The 17,863-nt window shown below is 38.7% G+C and overlaps 1 protein-coding gene across 5 annotated transcripts in view; it reads right to left on the bottom strand.

Moving 5' to 3' along the window:
• The window catches only part of LOC149836305 (Tetratricopeptide repeat (TPR)-like superfamily protein), a 60,907-nt gene that overhangs the window by 25,433 nt on the left and 17,611 nt on the right, over window positions 1-17,863 (bottom strand). For 4 of the 5 annotated variants that reach the window (XM_090009120.1, XM_090009122.1, XM_090009121.1 and 1 more), the window contains exons 11-12: window positions 4,439-4,474; window positions 3,151-3,270 (exon numbers count right to left, since the gene is read on the bottom strand). In XM_090009120.1, coding sequence (XP_089865246.1) covers window positions 3,151-3,270; window positions 4,439-4,474 — 156 coding nt within the window. Of the gene's footprint in view, window positions 1-3,150; window positions 3,285-4,438; window positions 4,475-17,863 lie in introns of all 5 variants that reach the window. The other variant, XR_016432411.1, reaches the window with a different exon arrangement.

Here is a 17,863-nt window from a genome sequence, read left to right as displayed (position 1 = left end):
GTATGTAGAATAGATAGTTTAGTGTGCCTTTGTTTTTGTGTTGGTTTTGAGTTTTGCAGGTGGGTCGTGAGCTTATTGATTTTAGGTGAAACGCAAGAGCAGTAGACATATCAAGATCGTACATACAAGGACAACATGAGTTAGTTCGTGGGCAGACGAAGACTTGCTTTTTTTTTAGAGCATTAGGCAAATTATTTATTATGGGTTGTATTAATTTTTATTTTTGCTCGAATATTTGTAATAGGATTAATTGTGCATTGGTTTATTTTCGAGGCAATAAGGAGTGTGTTTTGTTTGGAGTACAAAGTTTTAACCTGTTCCCTAAGTTCGACCCGGACTTCACCACTAGTGTGAGCCGGTTATTTATAATTTGGTGCACGGTTTACACTGACAAATTTTCATTAAAATTATATTTTGAAAATACTTTTAAGAAAAGTTGCATCAACAATACATACATAATATATATATATATATATATACAACTTAACATGTATGCATTGATTTATGCTAGTATGCATGAATACTTGTTATAAAGGTTTTTTTTCAATAATGAAACTGGGAGTTTGTAAAACTTTACGGGCTATGAACTAAATACGTCAAAGATTATTTTTGCATATGCATGCAATGAAATATTAAGGCCAAGTTGTGGCTAAGGTTCAAGTAACCTCTTCAAGCTATTGGGGCATAATAATATGTGTACAGCATGTAGTTGTATTGTTATAAAACATGAATATACTTGAGATTTTGCTAGTATGCGAGTTTGGTTGACGAACACCTTGGGGTGCAAAAAGGGCACCAAATCCATGCTTACACACACATACTTAAAGTTGTTATCCCACTTCACAGGCAAAGTGCTCGTATATACAGAGCAACATTTAAAAGGTTGGGTACATATGACCATAGTTGTTACCCTGAACAAGTACCTAGGCTATTGAGCCCCGAATTTACTTATTGGTATAATGCATATGAAATGATAAGTCTCCTTAAAAAGATAACCCTTGTAACTCATGCTCAGTGGCCCTACCTTAAAGAGGGTATGAGGTACAAGCCTGGAGTTACACATAAATTGTTGGTGGGAGCAAAAGCATCCTAAAAGGCATCCAGTCACTCAGGTTTGGAGGCTAAGGCTACTGACATGTCCTAGGTGATAGACCTCAACTTTTACAGTATGTCTAAGATGCATCATAATTAATGGTTAGTGGCCTCTGGGGAGTTTCCCTTGGTCATGATATTAGCCCCTTTAGATTAGATTCAGCTAGTCACCCGAGTCATTAAATTGCATACCATAATAAACCCCCAAGTGATCTTAGTCCGGTCCTGTGAGTACCCACAGAGAACGTAAATATTAAAACAAAGTCTTTCCTTACACAAATTGATATAAAAATATGCCTTATTAAGGCAACATAAAAATCTGATATTTTATGCATGATTGTTTTCTGAAGCATGTATTTTTCTGTAGAATTACTGAATGGCATGTGATATCTGAATTGCTCAAATTAATTTGTTAAATGACCTGTGATATTTGAGTTGCTAAAAATATGTTTTAATGTTATAAATTACCTAAGATTGGTATATATGATTACTAGGCTTTCACAAGTTTGACTCTGTTTTATGGGGAATAGTACAGGACACTTTGCACAGTGAGTAATGTTGGACAGAAGCAGCATCAAAGATCAAAACTTCTAAGATCCAGGGCCAATTAAAAGATTTTATTTTAAAACTAAATGTGTACATGTTTTGTAAAAGACTGTATATATATTATATACTCTGATGATACACTGTTAACCCTCGAATATAACCTGCCTGAGGTTTTTAATCCAAGTACAAAAGCTTTCCACTATTTATTTGAAAAGAAAAGAAAAGATTTAAATTTTTACGTATTTTTAAGAGATTAAAAATCTCTGGGCATTACAAAAGCATACTTGTCAATATTACAAATTACAGAAATGCCCTTGAATGGTCAGCCTAGCACAAAGAAGCTGATCATGGGAGAAATGTGGCAATTCACATTGTAATGACATGCAAAACTAGTTCAACAAAAATCAAGGGTCGGGATGCTGGCTATGCATTCCTGAAGCTAAGCTCAACATGCCTCACTTGGACATAGAAAATTTACAAAAATTATTGTGCGTTCTATGTTTAACAATATTCCCAAGAAATGGTTGATTCATCTGAATAAAGCAGCCCATATTCAAAGGAAAGAAAACATAAATGGTTAAAGAATGAAAATTTTGAAATTATTGAACCTTTTCAATGTTTATTAAATAATTGAACTTTAATTTTTTCTTTTCAACCCATGGGTGGAAGCTGCTGGGATATTAGCTTATTATAGTTATAGCTATCTGGACTAAGAATGCAATCTGAATCATAATGAGATTATGCTTCCTCTGATTTGATTTTATTCGTAAAGATAGGAAAAAAGAAGAATATTGACCATTCCACTATTTTAGATCGAGCAGGAAAAATGTGCCGGAAGAGAGACAGATATATGTGGGATATAGCTATCCATATTGAATTGTGGATACATCAATGATAGAATTATTTCTGATTCTGATTGAACCAAACACTGGTCTGATAGAGCTGAAATTATTGAACCTTTTCAATGTTTATTAAATACTTGGACTTTAATTTTTTCTTTTCAACCCATGGGTGGTGTCCCTTGTCATAAGGTTGAAGAGTACTCCCCAGCGGGCAGGGGGACCACAAGGGTTTTACCAACTGGAGGCCAGCCAATGTGTGGTCGGTGATTGGTGGTTTTTTCCTTGGACTATCCACACAAAAAAAAGAAAAAACTTGGACTTTAATCATCTCTAACCAAAACAAACATATGATCACAGGCATCAAAGAGCAAACTAGATGTACTGTTCAATGCACAAAATCCAAGCAGACTGGACAAGAAAGGGCAAAAAAAAACAAGCAGTTATCATGACACAGTAATAAAAACATACAATTCAGATAGAGAAAATAAACCAATGAGGAATTGGAAGTCCATACTTCAGCCAACAATAATTGTTCAGAAATAACTGAAGATTCTATAACTTAAAATAAATTTGACATGTTCTCATATGTGATGAATTGGGAAAAGTCTTCAAAAATATGAGAACAAAATAAGATTTTTTTCCAGATTTTACTTATGAAAGGAAATATCACCTGTTGTAGAACTTCATGGTTCAAAACAAATTGGGATCTTTTCCAATCACTATGTGGTGCAAGTGGATTTCCTGCAGGTGGTGCAAGCAAATATCCTACCTTTAGGTAGGGCAAGGGCAGCTGTGAAACAAAACCTACATTAATAATGTAATAGTGAATGACACTGTTGAACAGCCTAAAATACACCCATACTAAACTTTTTAACAGTAATTCATACAAACACCTCATAGATTCATTTCCAGTAAACCATTAATAAAAGCTACTGCAATATCAGAATTATCAAGATAGCAACCAGAGCACTTGCATACCAATGATAATTAATTGGAGATATGTGTCTGACATCCTTTGGACAGTTACAATTTTACAAAGTCAAGCTTATGATAAAAAACTAGAAATATAGTCATCTTTAATGAAGAAGAAAATCTATAATCAAGGGCAGGATTAAGTAAATAAGAATTATAGATGAAGTGCATGGACACTTGATTGCATTTAGCACAGGTTTTACACCATTCATGACGTGCAGTTTCCAGTCATGAGGCATCGGTTGCCAGATAAGGAAAAGCCAAACTCAGATGGTTATTCCCTACCATTAGTCTCATGTCAGCATGCCGATTTCAGGCTATCAGCACCCAATGATACCCCATGGGCTCCAGTCATTTTCAAGGGCAATATTGCCAAATAAAATAAAATAATATTTGTCTTATCAGTTATCAATCAATAAGCATGTATAATTGCTATGTAAAAATTCCTATTTTCTGCCACTGAAAGCAGTAAGGTAGAACAGGAATTTTGACTTCACTGGAACCTAAACTTTCATGTCTGAATCCATACCAGAGACACTTATATATGTGAGAAGAAAAGGAGCTTTGAGTGCAAATAGTTTATAAGAGATTTTTTTTGTACAGAGTAAAATGGAGTTATTAAAGCAACCTACAAAAGAAATAATACTAAAAAAATTAATGATTTCAAACCAACCATAGGTTTGAAAAAAAAAGGAGTCTTGACAGATGATTGCTATCACATGCATTGAATGAGAGTTTTTTCCCCAAAAAAGGTGCAAGTACCCATGAAATTTGTACAATTGACAACATGAAATTATGGAGATGTAACATTTCGGCTCACTAAGGGTCAGCACATTACTCAATGGCAAAAAGTGAAAGAAAATGGATTCCATTTCTGAAAAACCAACTAAATGTCAAGAAGTAACAAGAAGAATGAATGTTCATTGGAGAAAGTATATATTATTAACTAAATACTTATGCATTAAGAAAACTCAATCTCTACTAACCATGGAACGGACAAGCCTCAAGGCACTTCGATAAACCTGCATGAACATGTAAAAATAATCAACAAAAGGCCAGTTGCTTCTAGCTAAACTGCACCAATCAGATGGAAAAATGGAAAAACATAATTCAATCACAAATATATTTCATAGATATATTCCTAATGCAGATTGGATTGATGTGCAAGACTGACAACAGACTATTAAAGTCGGTCAGAATCTTCATCAGCAAGACAACCAAACCTAACAATTGCTCTTTGGAATGAGATTGTCTAGCTAAATACCATACACATGAAAAAGATAATGTGATCTCTTCCTAGAATCATAATGATAAATCAAGCATCCAATTAAAATTATTCAGAAAAGAAAAGAAACCTGTAAAATCCTGGATTGCAATCTGTAAAAACATGGGATCAATTAAATCCACTGGTCATATAATCAGTTTATTTATTTATTTTTATTTGTGTTCATTATTTTACAATCTAGTAAGGGAGAAGAAATTGATGGATAAAGTCCTTAGATGTGATCAAGAAACATTGTAGCTTCACGATAATTACAGTCCCTACTAGAGACATCCAACAAATTAACATGGATATCACTAGCACACATTGCCATCAATAATGTGTCAAACCCATGATATCCTCTTTTCATATGTTAAATATTCTCCACTTCCTTAGTGCACCACTTCAGGGACATAGTAAAACCTACAACAGACATGGTCAACACCATGTCCCCAAACCTCATTTATGACTATGTCTTTTTATGATCTCGAAGCATTTATCTGCTTTTATTAATTTGTCATTGATTATGGACATTTTAGTTTCCCACTTGAATTTCTTGTTTAAGAAATTATAATTTAAGATGACATTCATGATGTCCTGGACCGATCTTTCGGAATGGGGCATGTGCAGTGTGGAGCTCTACTGAGTGAAAAATGCATCGAGTATAGGAACACGCGGTATGCATTCGCTTGATCGGTGACATGCGGTGGTAGCACGACATTCGATAGGCATTGGTATCGTCGTTGGTGCATCGTTATGTGGCGGCACAGACGTGAAGCGTTGTTCGGTTAAGCAGTGTCAGCAGATCAGAGGATGTTGCCTTTGGAGATTTGGTTAAGGAATGCTCAGATTGCAAGAGTATCCCAGGTGTAGCGGTTGGACACACGGGTGTGTGTGTGGATTAGAACTAATTCCTCCAAGAATCAACTTAGGTGGTTCCAACCAAGTATGGTGACTCGAGGCTAAGCGAGTGAATGTTTAGGCGTCGACGAATGAGTCTGGGTGGTGCTCTTCGCTATGGTGTTCAATCATCAACTGGTCTTCAGACTGGAGGCCGCAAGGTCTTATTCTTTTAGTTGCGAGGTTTTGCTATGTCATGCGCATAGAGCTGCAATATGCTTTATGACACGCAAGGCTAAGGCAAAGTTTGTGCCTTTTTCAAAAGTGATAGCTAGTATGGGACAGCTATCCACTAAGCGGCATGGACTATATGTAATGCGCATTTGAAAATGCGCTTGATCAGCTTCCTCTAGGCAGCTACGCACGGGGTGGTGCGCAGGGCCAATGAAAATAATTCAGCACATAAAATGGTGTTGGTACGCGGCCTTTGGCTGGTAGGCTGGCCAGCTTGGGCAACTTGGCACGTCGCGGGTTTACGAAGCATTTTATGCCCGTGACAGAGCAATAAGTAGGCTTGCGGCAGCAAAGAAGGATCATCGCGCTGCACTAGCTTATTGAAAAAAGTAAGCATGTGACAAATTGGTATCAAAGCAGAAAGATTCACAGAGACCTTGTTCTTCATTGTGTGGACACTGAAGAAGACAGTGATGGTTTATCTTGGTTACATAATTTTGTGCAGCTGAAGTTTGGTTGGCCAAGCACAGAAGCAAGATGTTGGTAGGATGGTATGAGACATCTTGTCGATGATAAGCAGAAGTGTAAAGTTGTTGTTCAGTTGGCTAAGGTAACGTAGATAAGTCAAAGATTCCTACCAGTTGTGAGTTAGGCTCACAGGTGGAGCGTAACGTTTGGATTGTGCATGCAGAAAATGCACGTTGGATTCGGCTAGATGGATTTGCACCTTTAGGTAAGAGAGACTCGACTAAACTTCTAGATTCTCTCTCAAGATTGTGGGTTAGCGGAGTGCCCACGTTGAGCAGAAGGCTCATTGTTTTGGTCCCTTGAGTTGGTAGATCCCCAATGGATTGTGTGTGCAGAAAATTTTATTGTTCGTGGCTTGTTGGTTCCTGCGAGAACGTTTTGCTGATTCTAAGAGAGAGTACAACGTGATGGCTTCGAGAGGGGAGTGCAGCATTGGGGCAAAGTGCCCTTGTGAGGACGAGTGCCCAGAAAGACGCTTTAAAGGACTGCATTGGGGTGATACGTAAGCAAACGTCTCTCACTTGAGGATTAGTTTGGACCATGGTTGTCAGTTGAGAATGCGGGAGCGGGAAGCGAGGCACTTTTAAAATTTTAGGAAGCGAAAAGCGTGTAACCACTTAGGAGCGAATCGAGAATCGTCTCGAAAGCGACCTAGGAAGCAAACCGAAAGTGACCTAGGAAGCGAGGGGGAAGCGAAAAAAATAAAATTAAAAAAAAAATAAAAAAATGGGAAAAGCGAGGGGGAAGCGTGCTTCCCATTAAAAAATGGCGCTTCCCTGCGCATTTCGAAAGCGCAATGTTTCACGCTTCTGAAGCGTGCTTCCCCACTTACCTAGGCGCTTCCGGTAACTCTGGTTTGGACCAACGAAAAAACCGCAAGTTGGTGCTTAAGAGAGTTGATATCCCTGCGGCACACATTGGTGGTCATCTTTCTTTGTGAGGACCATAAAGGGCTTGGACTTGCCTTTGCTGGGATTGAAAGGCACCCCAGCCATGAGCATGAAAACGACAAGTTCGTCGTGCAGGTGAGGATGACCCGTTTGTGTTTGGGACTACACTGGGGTCTCACGAGCAGAAAATACTCGATGTTGATAAAGCAGAAGACCGTTGTCTAAGTAATCGGAGATGCGTTAAAGGTATGAGACTTGACGTGTTAAAGGTTGCGGTGATGGTGGCTATAAACCAAAACAAGTTGAGTAGGCTAAAGAAAAAGAATAAACCAAAGATAAGTACAAAGGAAAACTAGCATATCAATGAAGATTGTGTTCTTACCTGCACCAGCATTGTCGAGGACGACAATGGTTTTGGGTGGGGAAGAATGTCCTCGACCGATCTTTTGCAATGGGACATGTGCAGTGCAAAACTCTACAAAGTAGAAAATGCATCGTGTAGGAACGCGCGGTATGTAATGAAATATGCGGAAAAGAAATGTATGTCCTACAATGGACATTCATACATAGAAATCAAAGAACAAGTCCAAAAGAGGACATACACAAAAACCAATAATGGCTAGAGAGCATAAAATCTTATAAAGGCACTAAAGTTAGAGAAAAGCAAGAGAGAGGGACCATTGGGAGTCCCAACAAGGAGTCGTTGGGCTCCCAACGGTCACAATTGTGACTGTTGGGGGCCCAACGACTCTTTGTTGGGGCCCCCAATGGCTGTGTATTAAATGCACAAAAGAAACAAAAAAACAAAAAAAAGGAATAAGAAAAAAATAGAAAAAGAAAAGGGAAGAAAAGGAAAAAGTCTAAAATACCCCTATTGGGCGAGATTATAAAACTACCCCTTATCGGGTAGTGACTGATATATATATATATATATATATATATATATATATATATATATATTACATATATTTTAACACCCTCCCTCAAGCTTTACGGGGATACAACGGAAAGTTTGTTGAGAAGAAACATGAAACGAGGAGCAGCAAGAGCTTTGGTGAAGAAGTCCGCCAACTGGTACTCGGATGTGACGTAGGGCAGTGTTATGGTTCCTTTTAGGTATTCATCTCGAACATAGTGGAAGGTGTGGTTGCTTGCAATATAGATAGCACTCTTGTTATCGCAACACATCTTTGAAGGAATTGAGATGATGATACCCATATCACAGAGGAGACTTCTAAGCCACACAAGCTCCATGGTTGTAGTGGCCATTGCACGATATTCCGCTTCAGTTGAGGACAATGATACTTTATGTTGCTTCTTGCATCTCCAAGAAATCATAGAGTCACCTAAGAAAATACAAAAACCAGTGGTTGAGACTCTATCATTGGGATTTCCTCCCCAATCAGCATCTGTATAAGCAATTAAATCAAGGGATGATGAGGAGGAAAGAAAAACTCCCTTAGTTATGGTGTTTTTAATATATCTGACAATCCTTAAGACTGCACTCATGTGCACAGTTGTAGATGCATGTTGAAACTGACTGACGGAGTGAACTGCATGAGCTATGTCTGGCCGAGTGATGGATAAGTATGTCAAAGACCCAACGAGTTGACGGTAGGGAGTAGGATTCTCAAGAAGTGTCCCATCTTCCAGCCTTAGCTTTGCATTGATAACCTCAGGGGTTTCTGTCTTCTTATCATCCGAAATTCCAGACTTGGAACAAATGTCAGCAGCAAGTTTCATCTGAGAGAGAATATATCCTCGGGGTGAATATGCAACTTCAATACCCAAAAAATATCTTAAGAAACCAAGGTCAGACATGTCAAAATTTTCTTTTAAAATTTTCTTAATATCATGGATTCCTTGCTCATCACTTCCAGTGATGATCATATCATCAACATATAGTAGTAGAATAACTACAGAGGACCCTGCACTTTTCACAAATAACGCAATGTCAGTATAACATGAACGAAAATTTAGGTTAGTCATTACATTGCTAAATCTATCATGCCAAGCCTTTGGAGCTTGTTTCAACCCATAAAGTGCCTTTTTTAGTTTAAGAATTTTGTTTTCACCAATAGATACTCCTGGTGGAGGATCCATATAGACCTCTTCACTTAGTTCACCATTAAGAAATGCGTTCTTAACATCCAATTGATAGATAGGCCATTTTTTAACGGATGCAACCGCAATAAGAGTCCTAACACTAGTCATTCTAGCTACGGGAGCGAAGGTTTCTTCATAGTCTATTTTGTACTCTTGAGCATATCCTTTGGCTACCAACCTAGCTTTATAACGTTCTAATGACCCATCACTTTTAGTTTTAATTTTGAAGACCCATCTACATCCAATAGACTTCTTTCCAGTGGGTAATGAAGTTATTTCCCAATTTTAGCCTTTTCAAGGGCACTAAGTTCTAGTTTCATGGCTTCAACCCATTGAGGAATGTTTTTGGCTTCATTATAGTGTGATGGTTCATGATAAGAGTGTAATGCAATTAGGCATGCCCTATATTTAGGTGTTAGGGACTCATAGGAAACAAACCTATTAGGAGGATTGGAGATTTGGCTAGATCTCCTTAAAGAGGTTTCTTCTATGTTGGAACTTTAAGAATATTTTTCTAAAGCGCTTATGGGAGTTTCTTGACCACGCCTAGCATAGGTTTGAATTGACCTATTTTCAAAATCATTACTTCCATTTTCAACATTACTAAGAGGAGTATCCTCTAAATCATTAGGAACATCCTCTACGTGAGGAGTCACATCTTCTTGAGAAAGAAGATCAAATAAAAAAGCATATTCGCTTTCATCAATATCTTTGTTTTTCTCAAAGTCGTTCTCATTTTCTAAAAAGGTAACATCTTTGGATACATATAGTTTGTTACTTTTGGGATCGAAGCACCTAAAACCTTTTTGATTTTCTCCGTATCCTAAGAACACACATTCGATAGCTTTGGGAGATAACTTATCTCTTTTATGTGTAAGGACAAAACACTTACACCCAAAAATTCTTAATCTATTAAAATCGGGTGTTCTTTCAAAAAGTTTTTCATATGGAGATATATTTTGTAGAGATGAAGATATCATTCTATTTATCAAATAAGTGGAGGTTAAGGCGGCTTCGGCCCAATAACATTTTGGAATTTCTTTGGAAATGAGAAGAGTCCTAGTGGTTTCCAAGATGTGTCTATGCTTTCTCTCGGCTAGACCGTTTTGTTGGGGAGTCCTAGGACATGACCTTTGATGACAAATTCCATTGGTTTCCAAATATTCTTGAAATTCATTTGACATATATTCTCTACCGGAATCGGATCGAAGAATGGAGATATTAGTTGAAAATTGATTTTTGACAATCATATGAAATTTTTTAAAGAAATTAAAAACTTCGGATTTTAGATTGAGAAAATAGATCCATACATATCGAGTGAAATCATCAATGAAAGTAACATAATATGAGTATCCTCCTTTTGATATGACCGAAGAAGGACCCCAAACATCCGAATGAACTAATTCAAAGGGTCTTTTGGACACAAATGTTCTCTTTGGAAAGGGGGTGGATTTCATTTTTCCAAAAATACAACTCTTGCAAACAAAATGTTTCTCATTACAAAATTTCTTTCCAAAAGGAAAGGAGTACATTTTTGAGAAGCTTGGATGTCCAAGTCTTTAATGCCAAGTTTCTATATTTTTATCTTGGACATGATTACAAAATGATTTAGTGGGAAGTTTCAAATTGTTCATGTAGTAGAGATCTCCCCTCCTATGGCCTTGCCCAATCCGCTTCCCGGACTGGAGATCCTGTATAGAGCAATCCTTGGTTGAGAAGGAGATTTCACATTCATGATCACATATTTGAGAGACAGATAAAAGATTTAAATTAAGTTGAGGTACTACTCTTACATTTGGCACAAAAAAATCTTTTGAAAAGTCTAAGGTTCCAAAACTTTTAACTTGTAAAGAGGTACCATCGGCGGTGGAAACAAAAGAATTTTTGGAGTTGTTACATACATTGGATAGTCCATTTTCAATAGGGGTCATATGAAAAGATGCTCCAGAATCAAGAATCCAAGAAGGCGTACCTGGAGGAGAAGAAGAGGCAATGGCGGCTCCCGAAGTTGACGGCGATTTGAGTAGAATTTGAAGTGCTTCGGATAGTTGAGCAAGGGAAAAGGACTCTTTCCCTTTCATTGGCTCCTCCTTCTTTTGTGGAATTTCTTCAATAATAGCAACTTTACCTTTTGGAGGTTCATTTATCTTTGAACAATTAGGTCTTATATGACCCGGTTCTTGACAATGATGGCAAATGGCTTTCCTATAATTGCCATTATAGTTATTTTGCCTCCCAAAGTGTGGAGGCTTATATGCTTTCATATGATTGCCGGGTTTAGACACGGCAAGAACTTCATCTCCTCCTTTAATCATGCCAAGATGTGTTTCTTCTTGGCATATTTCGGCTATGGCATCTTCCAATGGAAGCGGTTTTGATCTATGAAGAAGGGAGGACCTAACTTGTTTATATTCGGGCCTAAGCCCATGTAAAAATTGGAAAAAGTGTTCTTTCTCCATTTGTTCTTTTCTCATTTCCACATCTTCACTTGATACCCATTTGGGTTCAAGAAGGGATAGCTCATCCCATAAAGGTCCAAGAGTGCTATAGTAATCTCTTACACTCATTTCACCTTGCTTAATGGTACGGATTTTTTCTTGGATAAAAAATTGACGAGCAAGGTCTTTTTGGATATACATACCTTTCATAAAGAACCATGCTTCATTTGCTAGGCGGAATTTAGCAATGTTGGCGCAAATCTTTAGCTCCACGTTGTTCATGAACCATGCAAGAATTTTTGCATGCTTACTTTCCCAATCTTCTACCTTGGATTGGTGATCTTCAATAGCCTTCATGCGAGCATTTCCTTCTAGAGCTTTTTCTTGATCACCATCAATTTTCGTAAGTTGAAGTTGAGGTTCCCTAATGGTGCCCATAACATATCCCCAAAGCCTTTTACCTTTGAGGTTGTTCTCCATGGCGGCGGCCCACATCATGTAGTTAGTACCATTAAGCTTGAAGGAGAGATCAATCTTTTGTTCTCCTTCCATTATATAATCAAGAATGGAGGACAAACAAAGAGAGATATAAAACTAAACAACTAGCTATATGAATCAAGAGCACAACCAAGGCTCTGATACCATGTAATGAAATATGCGGAAAAGAAATGTATGTCCTACAATGGACATTCATACATAGAAATCAAAGAACAAGTCCAAAAGAGGACATACACAAAAGTCAATAATGGCTAGAGAGCATAAAATCTTATAAAGCAATACAAAGGGGGAGACCCCATTTATTTATAGGCAAGAGAGGAGTGAGGGAGAGTTAGAGAAAACCAAGAGAGAGGGACCATTGGGAGTCCCAACAAGGAGTCGTTGGGCTCCCAACGGTCACAATTGTGACTGTTGGGGGCCCAACGACTCTTTGTTGGGGCCCCCAATGGCTGTGTATTAAATGCACAAAAGAAACAAAAAAACAAAAAAAAGGAATAAGAAAAAAATAGAAAAAGAAAAAGGAAAAAGGAAGAAAAGGAAAAAGTCTAAAATGCCCCTATTGGGCGAGATTACAAAACTACCCCTTATCGGGTAGTGACTGATAAATATATATATATATATATATATATATATATATATATATATATATATATATAAATGTATTACATATATTTTAACACGGTATGCATTCACTTGATCGGTGACATGCAGTGGTAGCACGACATGTGATAGGAATCAGTATCGTCGTTAGTGCATCGTTGTGTGGTGGCACAAACGTGGAAAGTTGTTCGATTAAGCCATGTCAGCGGATCAGAGGATGTTGCCTTTGGAGATTTGGTTAAGGACCTCTCGACTTGCAAGAGTGTCCCACGCGTAGCAGTTGGATGCATGGGGGTGCGTGTGGGTTAGGGCTAATTCTCCCAAGAATCACCTTAGGTGGTTCCAACAGAGTATGGTGACTCGAAACTAGGCAAGTGAATGCCTAAGCGTTGACAAATGAGTCTGGGTGGTGCTCTTCGCTATGGTGTTCAATCATCAACTAGTCTTCGGACTGAGGCTGCAAGGTCTTGTTCCTTCAGTGGTGAGGTTTTGCTATGTCGTGCGCAAGTGATGCAGAGCAGAACCGGGCCCGGGCTACAATGAGTGACCCGGGTGTGTCCAAGGATCTCGGCACTAATGGGATGGACCATCAGACCCAGACAATGGATCCGATCGCGAGTCAGGTGCCACGATGCAGGGACGTGGTGCCCCTGCGCACTTACGCAAGGCGAGCAAAGGCTGGAAGCAGCACCACACAGGTTCGAGCGTCCCAGGCCCAGCAGCAACAAGAAGACGTCTCGAGTCCAGGACTGGACATGAGACCCGGATCCAGTTGATGTCTTTATGAACCCTATTCTAGGGTTGCATGCGGCAGAGAATATTGAAGATGGCAACAGCCTTTTGTTTCTGATTGTTTTCTTCTAGCAGATTTTTCCCTTTGCTCATTTCTTCCTTTCTATTGCTTGTTCCTGTTTATTTGAAGTTTATTCCATTGTTCGGTTGAAGACTATATTGAAAATAATAAACAAGTGCCATCATTTTGGTGGTTGTTCTTCCTATTACTGTGCATCGCACGACCGTGAGGGTCGTGCCTCTTAAAAGGTGAGGTCTTCACGTTTCACGTTCACCTGTGCCTGTGCAGGAAAAAGAAAAGAGCCAAAAGGAGAGAAAGATGTGCAAGGAAAAAACGTCAGAGAGCTGCGTTTTTCATTCTATTAAACATATATACAATATACAAATCTAGGGTACGAAAGTACCCTCTAATGACATCTTAATTTACATTGTATAGTTGGATCTTGACCCGATCCGGAACATGGATCGGATCGGGTCCTGCACATATATAAGTTGGGTCCAAAACTGACGACTTCTTTTCAACCTCCCTCAAGTTGTGCATGGTCCTGGACCATGAACAACTTGCCTTTCAGAAACCAAAATTTGTCCTTTGTCAGCCCTTTGGTAAAAATGTCAGCAACTTGTTTTTCAATTCGCACAAACATGGGCTCAATCTCTTTTTCTTCAACTTTCTTTCTAACAAAATGCTGATCTATCTCAATATGCTTTGCTCGACTATGATGAATGGGATTGAAAGACATATTGATGGCACTTTGATTGTCACACAGTAGCAGTGACCGAGCAATCGGTTCTCTCATTTCTGTTAGGAGATGTCTTATCCATGTAGCCTCAGCAGTGGCAGCAGCCATTGATCTGTATTCAGCCTTAGTGTTCGACCTAGCAACGACCTTTTGTTTTCTACTGCTTCAAGACACCATGTTCGAGTCAATGAAGCTGCAATAACTAGATACTGATCGTCGTTCATCTGGATCACCCGCTCAATCAGCATCAGCATAAATAATGATCTGATGACCGCCGCCTGGATCTAATTCACTTTTCTTGTATACCAGTCCATCGCCAACTGTATATAAACTGAGACACTTGATTAATCGAATATACTATATCAGGTCTAGTGAAGGTCAGGTATTGCAGCATCCCAACTATGCTACGATACTTAGTAGGATCTTCATATATATCCCCTTCTTTAGAACTCAATTTTTGATGGATGACACTTGGAGTTGCTGACGGCTTACAATCTTGCATACATGCCCTGCTGAGAATGTCCAACGTGTATTTAGGTTGAGTAAGTGTGAGTGTATCACATCTTTTATCAACTTCCACTCCAAGGAAATATCGCAGCTCCCATAAGTCTTTCATTTTGAATCTCTGATTTAACAACTTCTTTACTTCCTCAATGTGACCTTTGCAGTTCCTTGTGATGATGATATCATCTACATAGATCAATAGAAGAGTAGTGACATCTCGTTCATTGTAAATGAATAACGAATGATCCAGAAAAGACCAAGAGAAGTTGTGCCTTTGTATCTCCAGCGAAAAACTCTCGAACCAAGAACGAGAAGCTTGTTTCAATCCATAGAGTGCCCTTTTTAGCTTGCATACATACTGCTTGACGTCTCGTTCTGCATACCCAGTGGGTTGTTCCATATAGACTTCCTCTTTTAAATCCCCATGAAAAAATGCATTTTTTATATCTAACTGGCTCAATGTCCATCCATGTTCAATGGGTAGACTCAACACAATACGAATCGTTCCCATCTTAACAACGGGGCTGAAGGTTTCATCGAAGTCTTGTCCTTGTTCTTGAGTAAATCCCTTGGCTACAAGTCTAGCTTTATACCTTTCAATGCTCTCATCTGGTTTATACTTTATCTTGTATACCCATTTTGACCCAACGACATTTCTATCTACTGGTCTAGGCACAATCTCCCATGTCTCACATTCATGTAAGGCTTCCATTTCTTCATTCATTGCCTCGACCCACCTTCTAGAACTTGCAGCTTGATAGAACATGAGAGGCTCATCCTCTTTATTTATGGATGTCAAGAATAGCTGAAAATCTAATGAAAATTTTTTATAGCTTATCCATCTGTCAAGTGGATGTCGAGTCTGTGAGGATCTTCTGATATCCAGTGTCTGTGGAGCAGGATCAGAAGTACTCGTATCTGTACAAGGAATGGATGAAGGCTCTTTCTCACGCCGGGTGTATACAACACCTTTATACCTTATTGGCTCCAGGTTTTGTATGGCTGTCTCTTCTGTTTGAGCTGCATTTGTTGATTCTTCATATATCTCCTCACTACAGTCTGTTGGGCAGTCTTCCTTAGCATTGAAGAAGAGTTCTGAATTTAACCATGGATAGTATACCTCAACACTGGAACTTGAGTTAACAACATGAAGACTTGAATTAGTTGGCTGATTATCAAAATTCATTTCGTCAAAAACTACATTTCTCGATATTTTGACGTGTTGGCTCAATGGATCATAGCACCTATATCCTTTGTAGTCTTCAGCATATCCCACAAACCTACACTTTAAGGCTTTGTCTTGAAACTTATGTCTCAATGAGTTGTCAATGTGAACATAACAAATAGACCCAAACACATGTAGTTCATGATAATCGGGTTGAACACCAAATAGAGAAAAATAAGGTGACTTATTTTCTAAGATGGTCATGGGCAGTCGATTTAGCACATGAACCGAGTGAAAAGCTTCAGTCCATAAAGCTACAGAAAGATTGCTCCCGTGCATCATGCTCATTGCACTTTCAACAATATGTCGATGCTTCCTCTCAGCAATCCCATTTTGTTGAGGTGTATGTGGGCAAGACACTCTTCTCTTTATCTCATTATGTTGAAGGAAATTAACAAAGTCACTAGAGGAGAATTCACCTCCTCCATCACATTGGAAATTGAGGATGTTGGTTGAGAAGTGGTTTTGAACAAAGGAATGAAATTTTTGAAACAATCCACAAACTTCTGATTTGTGCTTCATGAAAAATATCAAAGTATAGCGTGAGTAACTATCAACAAAAATGAGGTAATATTTGCTGCCAGAATGAGAAATAATTGGAGTAGGACCCCAGACATCAGAACATATGACCTTAAATGGCCTTGAAGCTCTCTTATTAATGGAATTGAATGGCAAGACATGACTCTTACATAAATGACAACTAGAACATTTTATATTAATGTCTTCTGAACTCAAACTGGACTTAGGAATGAGATTGTTTGAGACAAGCTTTTCAATAAAATGATGACCACAATGATCCAAACGACTATGCCAAAGTCTTGGCTTATTACATTCAGAAATGACAAACACAAACTCAGAAGGAGCAAAAAATTGGTGTTGGTGAGGCTTCAAGGATGAACAGGTATAATGACTGGAGGAAGGATCTTCTTGAAAGACGTACATGTTGCCCCGTCTTTTTCCCTCAGCGAATGTGTTCCTCGTGTGAAGATCCTTAACATAAACAGAAGAGGGAGTAAATTCAACTGAGGTATTAACATCATCAACAATTTTTGAGACAGAAACAATGTTCTTCTGAATATTAGGAGCATGAATAACATTTGAAAGATTAAGAGAGGACTTGGACAGGGGTATAATAGCATTTCCAATATGTGAGATGGAGTGATGTGAGCCATCTCCCGTGACTATGCTATTCTTACCAACATAAGGAGTGAGATTCAAGAGTTTATCCGCATCACCCGTGACATGAGTCGCTGCTCCGGAGTCGATGTAACAAGTGCCTTTATCAGTTTGCTTCATGTTCAACCCTGCCAAGGCTGCCAGCAACAACTCTTTTACTTCTCCATCCTTCCTAGCCTCTGCTTGTGGAGCTTTTCCCTTGTTTTGAGGATTGAACTAACAATTTGCTTTAACATGTCCTTTCTTATTACATAAAAAGCAGGTGAGAATGGGCCTTTGTCCCTGTATATTGGGCGTAGGAAGTATACCACGACCCCCAAAATTATTTCTTCCTTGTCCTCCCTTTCCTCGAAAGAAATTTCCTCGACCTTTACCATAAGTCATCCCTGTGGCCAGCACATCTTGGGTTCCTGAATACCCATGAGTGTTCTCAGAAGATCCTTTCAAATTCATTTCATACTGTAACAGCTTTGCACGAAGGTCTTCAAACTTTGGAAGCTCTGGGAGACACAATAAAATCGTCGTCAGAACATGATAATCTGGCCCCAGTCCACTCAGGGTTTGCTGCACCTTATCTTT

The sequence above is a fragment of the Nuphar pumila genome, chromosome 6 (genome assembly GCF_984573655.1).
Source record: "Nuphar pumila chromosome 6, dmNupPumi1.hap1.1, whole genome shotgun sequence".
Taxonomy (NCBI): Eukaryota; Viridiplantae; Streptophyta; class Magnoliopsida; order Nymphaeales; family Nymphaeaceae; genus Nuphar; species Nuphar pumila.
Note: the sequence above shows the minus strand (reverse complement) of the source record. Positions and strands in the feature narration are given on the sequence as shown.